At 42.6% G+C, this 12,367-nt stretch overlaps 1 protein-coding gene across 1 annotated transcript in view; it reads right to left on the bottom strand.

Annotated features, from left to right (window-relative positions):
- Positions 1-12,367, bottom strand: part of LOC108578741 (protein groucho-1-like) — a 164,367-nt gene that overhangs the window by 49,005 nt on the left and 102,995 nt on the right. Inside the window, exon 5 of the mRNA XM_017942125.1 lies at positions 1,041-1,178. Within this exon, the coding sequence (XP_017797614.1) occupies positions 1,041-1,178 (138 nt within the window). The remainder of the gene's footprint in view (positions 1-1,040; positions 1,179-12,367) is intronic.

Raw genomic sequence — 12,367 nt, 5'->3', positions numbered from 1 at the left:
AAAGTTTCGAATTGTTCTGTACACAGATATTTCGTAGATCGTAAAATACACCTGTAGCTGGAATAAAAATGGACGTTCGCGCACCTTTGTAACTCGAACTTTTACCTGCTGTGAAGCAGAGTTTAACGCCGACTAATAAAATCACGTAATTGCGAGGAATAACTTTATCCCGTCTCGTTCGCAACAAATTTCACAAACTCCTAACAAATTTCGCTACCGCGATCGTTTTCAATTTAGAAATTTATCTACCCACCGTTTCGATAACTCCGTGCAATAAAAGTAACAACCGGCCACGCGCGCTCGAAAAAAAAAAAGGAGAAAAAAGAGGCACCCTGCCCCCGTGTCCACAAATCACTTCCGGCGGCGTATCGATTCACAAAGCGTAGGAGGGAGGAGGCACGACGCGCGCTGAAATTGATTTCGCATTAGAAAAGCGGCGGGATCGTTTCAATTTCGATCGTTTCGAGAGAGAGATCTCTCTCTATCTCTCTCGATTGTTCCAGCCCGCACTTGTTTGCTTTTCGTGCCATCGACTACGTTTAATATTTAATTTGCCGGTTCAATGTAACTCCGATAATGTCGGTGGACAGTTTCAGCGGTAAATACAAACGTGGCGTTACAGGAAACTGTACAGTGTCGTTTGTAAGTTTAATTGCATCACGCGGAACTTTCGTGTATCGCACAAATTTACTTTTTTTTAAATATACCAAATTTCTTTAGTGTAATTTTACAAAAACTATCCATAAAAATGTCGATATTTGAAGTTGAATAATTTGGAATACTAAATTCTTTTAAACACGTCAACATCAAAGTTACGCTATTCCTAAAAAAAAAAAACCCTAATAACCTGTAAAACATTCGAATAAACGTTCCTCGAGTGTGATACTTACCTGCCACTTTATCATTCAGATTTTCACGAGTGTCGTCAAAGTTACGAACGACACTGTACACGTTGCTCACTCTCGTGTCACGGTAGACACACACACACACTTGCGCGTGTATCACGACAAGTAATTTATCTTCCATTGGCGTGCACTCACCCCGATAATGGCGTTGAGTTCGGTCATGGTCACTTGTTTGGCTCTGTCAACAGCAGTAGCGACTTGTTGTTGATGTTCCTGGGAGAGGAACGGCAGGATCTGAGCAATTATGGCGTTTAACCTCTTCGCTATCTCTGTCTGAAAACAGAAAGGAGAACGATCCTTATTAAACGGTAAATCGCTTTACCAGACCCGATCGACGATCCGTGCTCGCGTAATTGAACTCGGATAACGATTGTCCTTTCGCCCCCCCAGCCCCTTCTCATCTCCACGCCACCTCCACCTCTTTTATCCGCTGCTCCTTTCTCTCGTCGTCGTGTTATTCGAACGGTATCATTCATCGAGCGTGACACGAAATGTATCGAACGCGCGTGCATTACTTAATTCGAGTTTTATTGAGACCGCTCGGCTTTCTCGATTGATCGTTTAGCTAGACCGGATCGTCGACCGGTGATTTATATCGCAGTTCTCGCGTCAATCTCTCGACATGGGTACAGGTAATAGACCGTTATTACCTCGCATTTGCGTGATGGTAATGGTATTCAGCAGGTTTCTAGAGGATGGGAAATTAAATAGATTCTAGAAGCCCCTCGATAGCATGTTTCTCTATGTCGGTTAGGACGTATATGCAGTGTGTATGTAGATTCGCGAACCGTGAAGATTACGATAGAAAGTTCTCCCTAATGACAGAATATCTATTCGAAATTTTATCACACGTTAAAATCTGTATCTCGTAAAACCGCGATAATATTTCGACCGGGCGAATGAAAAATTTAAAAAAGTCAAATTATCAAAAATACGCAGCCTAATGTAACTGAAACGTTGAAATGGTAAACGATGTAAGTGTTACAAATGAGAATTTTCAGTTGTGTCCATTTGGCATTTACGTCGTTTATCGCTTGAAACTTTCGGCGTTTACCACTTTCACAGGTTTCTATGGAGAACAACTGGTAAAATGGTACGAGATTGCTTAAACTCATTTATTTGTACACTTTTTCGGCACTCGCGTCGTATACCATTTCAGATGGTCAATTTTCTAAATGAAATTTGCCGCATGAAACATTGAACAGTTTCTTCCTATGGCCGCAGAAGCCCAGCATTCGCGGCAATACCACAAAAACGGCATCATCAACGTATCCCAACCAGTATCCCCCTAGAAATACCACTGGCGGAGGCCATTCTTCCGCCATTTACAGGCAGAATAAACGCAACAACGGCTGGAAAAGGACAGTGTGTTGCAGCCAGCAAGGAGAAGCCACAGCCGCTGGCTTGGACGCGGATCGTTAAATAAGGTAAGGGCTGGCTTAACGCACCCTTACGAGGGAAACGAGTGCAGATGCAGGTGCGGCATAACCGGTCGAGGGTGTTTACGACGCCCTCCGGCCAGAACAGACTGACGGGGATTAAATTAAATCCACGCTGAATCGGCGGTAGCATGGCTCTCCCCTCTCTTCTCTCTTTCTCCGGCTCAATTTTCGTCCCGACCGAAGCCAACGGGCATTACCTGTATCTGGCCGCCACCTCGGCCGGAAATTAAGGTCGCTCGACGAGCCGGAGAAGTCGTGTGTCGCGCGGCACTCCACCGGAAAACCGTCAACTGTTCCGGACAACCGACCAACCCACCGTTCTTCCCGATCTTTAATCCCTTTTCTACTGTACACCGCTGACGATAAGATTTTGACAACGGCGGAGATTGCTTTGATCAATTTTCTCACCTTTCACCTCGATACGACGTAAATTGTACTGTGAGGGACGAAATGTGTCGAATCGTGTTGCAAGATTTAATTTAATTTCAATAAAAAATAATCGATGTTTAGTTAGTTTAGCTGAAATTATCAACCTTTGAACAGCTGATGGCGTGCTAGTGGCGCGCACAGTGGATGCTGGGTCAAATATGACCCAGTACTAAAATCTTTTTCTCAGGCGAGAAAAATTATTTTTTTTTTTTCCAATTTTATTAGGCACCAGGTTGTTTAAAATTGTGGAAACAGGAGATATTTAAAGCTGAGTCAGTGGTGACCAGGGCAACCGTCGTTCGAAGGTTAATTACAAATACTTTTTGACGTAAAAACGGATTATCAGAGGCCTAGAAGTTTGAAACTTTGTGAACGTTCTTTCACCCTCCCCTGGGTTCCCCAGTGTTAAATTACACCTGCAATGAAATTACACCGGTGTTAAACCACGGAGAACGTACTATTTTACAAGTGTACTATTTTATTCTCACGTGGTGTAAGTACACCTCTCGAACTTGTAGAAACGAGCATTAAAAACTTGGAGCAATACGAATTTACGATGGAAGTTCAGATGAAATCTTTGGATTAACACCGAGCAATTAAAACGATCAATTTATTCGACTAAGTTTACAGTCGAAAATTACGTTAAACATTTCGTTCATACCTCCTCTGCTAGTAATTTTGTACAAATTGCTCGAAATAATCAGATGTCAACGTACTCCGAAAGCTTTTGATCAATTTTATTCCGTGCAAACCATAATAACCACTTGAAGAGTCTGTCTTTATTTCATTTACTGTCTAGCTAAATTTCGGGTGTTCCTAGCCCCCCTCTCTCTCTTCTACCCCGTCGAATATTCTGAATTTTGCACAAGGGGGTCGCGTATCACCCGACTCGAATTTTAATCGGTTCGAACTTTAATGAGGCCGCCGCATAATTGGGAATAATAATTCGATTAATGCATAATTGAACGCGCCGCCCGGCCCCCTTCCCTTCCGGCGCCGCTTCTAGTGAAATCGCCGGGGTTAATTTGCGTTAACGACGCGACAAATCGACGACTTTCCGAGGGGAGGGGGGTGGTCGTAGGTGAAGATGTTCCGTTAATCGAGAAGCAAGGAAATCGAGCGAATTTAATAGAACGGATAGAAGAAAAGAAGTTCTCTCGTAATAATTTCCATTTTTTTCTGCTTTTCTCTTTCTCTCTCTTTGAGGATTACGATATTAAAACTGTTCCGTTTGATGCAGGTAATAATAAATAAACTTGAAAAGGTAATAAGATCCGAGTGATGTATATCTCAAAGGAAATCGTATAACTAGCGTAGAGCAATAGAATAAAGTTACGTTTGTCGCAACAAATATGTAATTCCTTTGAAACGCGGAAAGAAAGAACAAATTGAAAATATCGTATGCATGCGTCACGAAAGAAAGCCAGGAAGTCGTTATAAATGTCACAGGGTGAGCTCGATGGGAACGAAGAGCTTAAAGAACGTAAAGGAACATAATTTCTTAATAAATCCCACTCAAACTGCGCGATAAACCTGTCTCGCGTCCGCCATTACAAATAATGAGCTGAACTATCCTTGTATTACCTCTTAAATAATGTCCAAATAGCTTTACCATTAAAAAAAAAAAAAACACTATGTAAAACATACTCTGAAATATTCAAACAAAATATTCCTAAAAATGTATCAAATGTGAAACACTTCAATGCTGTTAATCTCTTGCCGTATAACAATGAGTCACAGATTCTGGTCAAGGCGCGACAAAAACTGGTAGCAAATCTTAATTTTCGTTTCAACCCTTTCGCTGTGGATTAAGAAGATGACGTTCAGCAATAAAAATAACGTTTGAAAACACTTCAAAGTACCGCAAAACTTTAAAAAGAAGAGATTGATCTTATGCGAATTTTTCAGAATAACTATTTAACCCCTTGACATAGAAATAAAACGGAATTTGATGCGTCCGAAAAATACTATTTAATTTGGCTCAACTGAACAGTTATGTGCAAGCTTAGAAACAGAACATTTTATTTTGAAATTTGCATTGCTATGTAACATTTAATCAGGTTGATATATAATGTTAATGGACAATAATTAAGTAACATTATCAAATAATAAATTAGTACCTCTGTAAAGTATGAAACATTTCAAAACATTTTGGAATATGTAGAGGAACTAGACATTTTTTACACTGCCAAGTTGTTTCGCTTCTTGTATTATTTTTTACGCACACATGGCATCTCTTTGCAGGATGTTCCTTTCTATTAGTCGAAGGTATATGTCGAGGAAAATGTGTCCAATGTTTTGCCTGTAGCCGAGTTGGGCACTCATTTTGCGACGGTCTGCCACGTGTCGGATAATTAGGAAGAGACAAATTACATAGCATATCTTCTGCACTGTTCAATCGAAAATGTACAATCGATTGCTTTGTTGAATTAGGTAACTTAGAATAGAGGACATAAGCATTATAGATAGCTATATCAAGCATATAAAAGAACATTTTTTTATATCCTTTGACAGACTTTCGCATAAGTGGGAAACATGAGACAGTTCTTGACGTCTCGGAGACGTCAAAGTCTACAATGGCACATGAAATGAATGACGTCTCCCAGACGTCAATATATGTCAAGGGGTTAATTATTGATCAATATGCACTCCTTGTGTGGTATATTCTAAAACAAAGGAATACACAGTCCCACGTCGCAGTCTAGACAGTGTTCACAGGTACTGAGTATCGGTTATCTCCCAGACGTCAATATATGTCAAGGGGTTAATTATTGATCAATATGCACTCCTTGTGTGGTACATTCTAAAACAAAGGAATACACAGTCCCACGTCGCAGTCTAGACAGTGTTCACAGGTACTGAGTATCTGTTAGGGGCTTGCAGTTGATCTTTCGATCGTTCAAGCTTTGCCGGTTTTTGCACGTGTATGCCGACTAATGTTCTAAGGCTTCAAAAGACCAGTTTCTTGATTGAAACACCAAGTTTTTATTTTATGTTCTATTTTCTACAACTAATTCGAGATATAAATTCTACTGCGAAGTGAGAGGTGTTTCACATGCGAGTGGCCAAGTGTTTTTTCCTTTTCTAGATCACCAATCAGTTTACTCCGGTGCATCGCAACCTCCCTCCATTTCGCCTTTAGCGCGTTATCTTAGGGTGAAGAGAGAATCCTGTGGAATCTCCGCTTTTCTAGGCTTTGTTAAAGTCAAGTGGCCCATCGGCGTTGGCAAAAGTCGTGGGCCACTTTTCTATTTTCCGTTCGGAGACTCCAGGATTTATGGCAGGGGATGGTCCTAGGGACTAAGTGTCGCAGGCAACGCAATAAACACTTGTGGTGTTTTGCAAAAGCGATATTTGCCTGCGACGGCGACCACTTGACTCGCTGCCATAAATCCGGCTACAGGATACCCCTTAACAGTATCTCTTTCAAAGGGTTAATTTATAAGACTAAAAATTACCAAATATAATTAATCTACAATACAATACATCAGCTGTTCTTCCCTGACACGGTACTAAAACAGTAATTAGCTGACGCTTACATTCAGTCAGCAAAACAATTTCTGCGAACCTCGAACTTCCCTTAAAACACGTTAAAAACACACACTTATAACAACTTCCACAGACTACGTGATTTCAGTAACCACCCGAATATCCCGCATGATTCAGCGCGATAAGAAAAAAGGGAAAAGGAAAAATTGTCAAGGAAGGCAATATTACGCCGAGAAAATCTCGTCTCTTCACCAGCCCAATTACCAAGCGAGTGTCGCAAAGAGAGCGAGCGAGAGAGAGAGGCGCCTCGACGGGCCATTAAGCGGCGCCTCTGCGCCGGGCTTTTCGCGCGCGTTCGCAAGACGGAACGAGCGAGGGAGGAAGCGTCGCGGAAACGGAAGAAGTCTATTCGTCGCGCAACAGGAAGCAAAGCACCGGGTGTCCGCCGACGAAAACGGTGCACGGTCGAGGGCCCGCGCGACTCGTAAACGCGACCCGTATAAACTCTCGCTGGTAAACGCGACCACCACCCCATGTAACCCACCCTTCCAACTTTTCTCTTTCTCTCTCCACCACTTCGTTCGTCAAAATGTCTCGCAGTAACGGCAACACGAGCACATCACACAGACTGGCAGCAACCGTTTTCAATGCCGCTTAAACGAGCCTCGGATGCTAATTGAAATATCGCGGCCACTAAAATTCTTGGCAAGTTTCCCTCTTTCGAGCTGACGAACGAGCAGAGAGAACGAGTTACCAAAGGGGGAAAGAACGAGGACAGAAAGAGAGGGAGGGAGAGAATGAGAGGCAACCTGACGGTGGCAACGCGGGGAGTTGTTTTAATTACCCGCCGCCCTCCTGAGTGCTAGTCACTAGACCGCTAATTATAACGTACGGGAAAATGAGTCGCGCCATCCGCGAATGAGCTGTACTGGAGAGCGACGGAATCAAGGTACAAGCTGTTGTTGCAATTTCGCTGTTACTTCGGTGAGTAGCTTGTAGCGAATACCGCCGATGGCAATTGCATTTCTGCTGGAACGTCGTGGCGTTCTCTGATTTCGCTCGTGTTGAATTGTTCGTTTTCTTTTGATGGTGATATTAGGTGAGCAAATTCATCTCGGCGCCTCTTTTCCTGAAAATTTCAACGTTTATTTGTGGAACAAGTAAACGTAATTTTAAGATCCGAAATAATTTCCTTTTTGAAAAAATGAGCTGGTTTTCAGTCGATAAAGAAGCAAAGACTTTACCAAAAAAAGGCACCGAATAGATTGCTAGATTTTTGTGTACATCATTTTTGCAAGCTCAATGGAACAAAGGTTTAGAGTGCATTAGATGTAAGAGATAGTTTATCCCATTGTTCCCGAAGTTCGCTCATTTTGTAGCCATGTGAACGTAGGTCTTCTAAGCCCTGGTGTTAATCTGTTTAATAAAACAGTTGCAAGCAGAAGCCTTGTCAGTCTTCCCGTAAAATCAGATTTTTTAAAGTGGATGAGTGTTTCGACGATCTCGCAACGACGTCACTCAACACTCATAACACCGTCATACGTTTTCTCGTCGAAGCAACCCTACCGTCGAAGACTAAAACCAAACCCACCAACTACAGAAACATCCTAAACACGCCAAACTATCAATTCTACCAATTCGTCTGATCGTTCACAATCGGTAATTTCACTCGAAACCGTTTTTCCCGAGGAAACGAGACAAAGTGGATCGTTCGTTACCGTATTCATCAAAAACCCCCGGCAAATTGCATTCTCCAAGTGTCCGTCGCCGCCTTTTAAATCTGGCCAATGGCTGTAGCCGCGGGTAGAACGAGTTTCGCGTTAATTTCGAACGCGCTGATACAATTTCCCGGCGCATAATCAGGCCGGTGCGCGGTCGCTTGAAAGAACAGTCGGTTCTCGCCGTCGAGGAAGAGAGAGAGGGGAAAGCTGTGCGGAAAAACTGCGTGAGAAGGGTGAGAGACATCGGTGGAAAGAGAAGTGACGGTGGCAACAAGACAGAGGAGGAAGGACAGTGCAAGACGTAATTGCGTTGCCAAGAAGTTTTCTCTGGGTCCGTGAGAGGTAACCAAGGAAATAATGAATGGCGCGCGGATGCTTTAGCCCGGCGAGCAAGCGCGCGAAGAAAAGGGTGAAGGGAATAAAAGGGGGAAACTGGATGGCAGAGGGCGAAGAGACGGTCTGAGGCGAAAGAGAGAGAGAGAGAGAGTTTCGGTGCTGCTGGTAGCAAGCACACAGCTACCTCTCATTGTCCGGGATTTCACACGGGAGAGATGAAAACCTTGCCTGGAATGAATTTTTCCCTACCGAGCCAAATTGGACCGCGAAGATTGCCAGTCTCTGACCGGCTAACGTATCCCTTTTTCCACCGAGAAAGAGACGCTTCGCTTGGAAGATTGCGAACAGATCCTCGCCTCCTCCTCCTTTTCACAAGTATCTCTGCTCTGCTCTGCCCGCCGACCGAAGTCGTCTTTTATTACGCGAACGATTCGCGGGAATGTACGGATATTCGGGACTTTTTTAATTGTAGTTTCTCGTGCAACTGGGTTGAGATACATTTTATGGAAGGAACGACGATTGCTTCTTCTGCTCTGATAGAGGACATACGAAGTGGCAGACGATCTGTCTTTTCGAACCGTTTGCAGACACTTTTCTTTAATTGAACGAGGTGGCAAGAGGAAGATGATTCTGCTGGATCTTATTTTCGGGAGATCGGAAAAGTGATTAGAGCTAACGTATGGGCTAAAAGGAAGAATTTTCGATTACGTAGTTATTTTTCGAAATTACAGGAACAATTCTCAAGCGACAATTTTTAAATAATTTTAGTAAATACGCATTGTCGAATTTTTTCCTTCGTTTTCTCATCGCTTAATTTACTTATTTAACGAATTTTCTTACGAATTAAATTTGCCCCAATTTTATTGAAATAATTTCAAGCTACCTAAAAAATCACGAATGCTAATTTTACTTATTTAACGAATTTCTTTATGAATAAATTTTCCCCCAATTTTATTGAAATACTTTCAAACAACCTAAAAAAATCATGGAAGCTAATGTTCATATAATTACGCATAGCAGAAGATGCAAAACAAGAACGCTCAATTAAAACACACGATACTCCAGGAACAAGAACAAAGTAACTACAAAAATTCAGTTAGAGAAATAAAAATAGATCTGTAAAAAATAGATATCTCATAGTACGAAATTACCATCCAGCAATCGCTCGAATATGAACTTCCCCCTTAACCCACTAACAAATTACCGTTCTCGGTGATCCTCCCCTCGTAACAAGCCACTCGAACTTGCCTCGTCGCAGCATCCAAGTCATCTTACCCGCACTTATTACATCATAAAGGACCTGCCTACACAACTCGTCCGCCCTATCGATTTCATCGAGGATCCCAGCATCGTATAATGCTAACGCAGATATGCAAGAGTACGTGCAAGAATTCTGGACTACCCCCTTTCTAGCCTGTTTTTCCCCTCTCCTCTCTACTCGACTCGCTCACTCTCGTTCTCCTCCTCTCGCATAGCATGGGGTCGTGACATGCCGAGACGAGCCAGGCGGCGCGGATACCGCGGCTCGTAATATCGCGAAAGCCGCAAGAAGCTTTAGCAAAGTGCCTGCTCTTCGTCTATACTCGCGTTTCCACGCTGATACGCGTGTGTATACGTGTGTACGTACGTACGTTCGTTCGTGAACCAAGGGAAATAGGCGTTCTTCCTATACACGTATCGCGAGCGAGCGCAGCACAGCCCTCCTCCTCCTCCTCCTCTCTAAAAGCTGGCAGCAACATTCGCGGCATGAAAATGCAAAGCGACAAAGTGCCGCCGATAAAATTCTTCGCCGGTAAAACGGTGACGTGAACCGAATGCTCTTCCGCCACCTACTTCCCATTCCGCTTCCTACCAACCCGTCGCCCTCCCCAAACGCGTCTTCCACCAGCCTGATACATAGCCGATAATCTAATACCGCGCGCCGAACAGGAACATCCAGGAATCTCGATGATCCCGATCGAGAGGGAAGAGGATTTTCTTAGCATTCGTCGAACGCTGATTCTTGAGGATGGTTTTTCGGGGACTGTTTGTGTTTAACCAACAGGGTTTTATGGCACGGATTCCAAGCGACGTTACTTTTGAGAAGTTTTTCTACAAGTTTTTTGATAACAATAGCCTGTTCAAGCCAGAGGGCAAATCCGGCTTTTTACCTGATGGCCGCGGAAATTCTCCACTTCTGCGGGCCACATGGTGACCCGGTACTTGCCTCTGCGCGCTCAGTAACGGAAAACGTGCCGTAAATCCGTAAAATCGACGTTTCGGCAAGATCGCCACGCGGGGCTGACACCCCCGTTTGGGACCGTCTCTCCCTCTATGGCACCGCCCTACTCTGGGGACCACGGGGAAGTGCACGAGGGCCTAGGAGAGCGGCTCTACGGGGTGAAAGGCCCATGACTTGCCAACTAGGTAAACTCCCCATTTTGGCGAAAAGAGTTATATACAGCCACTTCACGACATTCGAGCAGATTTTAATATACTTAGAAACAATCGACACCAGTTTGAGCGCTCTATCACGCAATACAGTATTATTTTCCACAAGTGTCTGACCGCAAGGAAGCTAAACCTGACACTCGTAGAGTCAGGGACTACGTTTTCCAGCCTCGCTCCCACCTTTGTAGCTTGCCGAACGTAGCCAAGACATAATTTGAACAACATTTACTTATTAACACGTTCACTCACGCCAGATTTACAGGTTGCTGTCAGACGGCCATAAGAAAATACATTTTAAGCATAGGATTATAGTATTATACGTTCAAAATTTTTAGTTGACAATATTTATTTTATTTTAATTATTCTAAACATTTGAGGCACTCCAGTCACTGATGACCACCATGGCCATATCGAGGAAACAATCTAACGTTAAAACTTATTGAGTGATTAATTTAATTTCATAATATATCGCTTTAGCGAGCCACTGTTTGGTTGCCAATTGTTTATCACATAGAGTCGGCCTACATCCACGTAAAAAAAAAAATGTAGGGTCGATTCCACAAGTGTCAGTAAAATGTAGGGTCGATAGCAGGCAGAAAAGCTGCTAAACAATTAGAATTAAATGTAACGATAGAAATTATTGCAATAATGCGTAATGCAATTGAAAAATTGAAAGAATCAAAAGAAAACACGCGAATTCGTATCTTTTTCGATTCTAGAATATAAGAAAATTTGAATAAAATACGCGACGAGAATTGGGGAGAAGCACAAGTTAAACGCGTCAAAATATTCAATAATAAACGAACTAGGGATGAAGCTATTATTTCAATACGCGATGCACTGACTCTAGTATTTACTAAAATTCAAAAATTCTCGTATAAATTCCGAAAATAGATAATTAATTACGGTAAAGTACTGTGACGGTTTAATTTAGGGTGGGCATAGTGCACGAGTGTAGTTCACTCGTTTCAAATCAGCTCACAATATACAATAATAAATCAACTAACTACTTAACATTCCTTGGATGGTAAATTATTAGTAAACAAAATTCAATATCAGAGAAAATAAAGAAAAATTTCAAATTAATTTCAGTTGCCGGAAGAAAAGTACATATTGATTGTTATGCTGTAACGACAAAGCAACCTCTCAAAGTAATTTCAATATCCTATTCGACAAGTCTGAAGACCAATGATGACTAAAATTCAAATGTTTATTTCCCAAAGCCTTCAAAATAATTTCGAAATATTTTATTCGAAGCGGAGTATTCCAAGTCAGTATCGATAATTGAAGAAATTATGTACAGCTAAATTTATCGTGTTAAATAATTCTCTTTACACGAATCGAAAATGTATTCAACGTTTGTTTGTTATAATATCGTGAAATGAATTATATTCAGCCGTATACCAACCGTTCTCTCCATACCACCAGAAGTACTAAGCAATCCTCTCCTAGCTTCCTCATGCATCCGGGTAACCTCCCTGTACTCTCCTCTCTAAGAGGCGACCGGCGGATAGTCCAGCCGTTCTTTCCATTCCAGGAGCGACCCAGGTATAGCTCCCGTACTCTCCTATCGCAATATTTAAGCGATACGCGTATGATCGGAGAGTCCACCCGC

The sequence above is a fragment of the Habropoda laboriosa genome, unplaced genomic scaffold (genome assembly GCF_001263275.1).
Source record: "Habropoda laboriosa isolate 0110345459 unplaced genomic scaffold, ASM126327v1 scaffold28, whole genome shotgun sequence".
NCBI classification, from domain to species: Eukaryota; Metazoa; Arthropoda; class Insecta; order Hymenoptera; family Apidae; genus Habropoda; species Habropoda laboriosa.
Note: the sequence above shows the minus strand (reverse complement) of the source record. Positions and strands in the feature narration are given on the sequence as shown.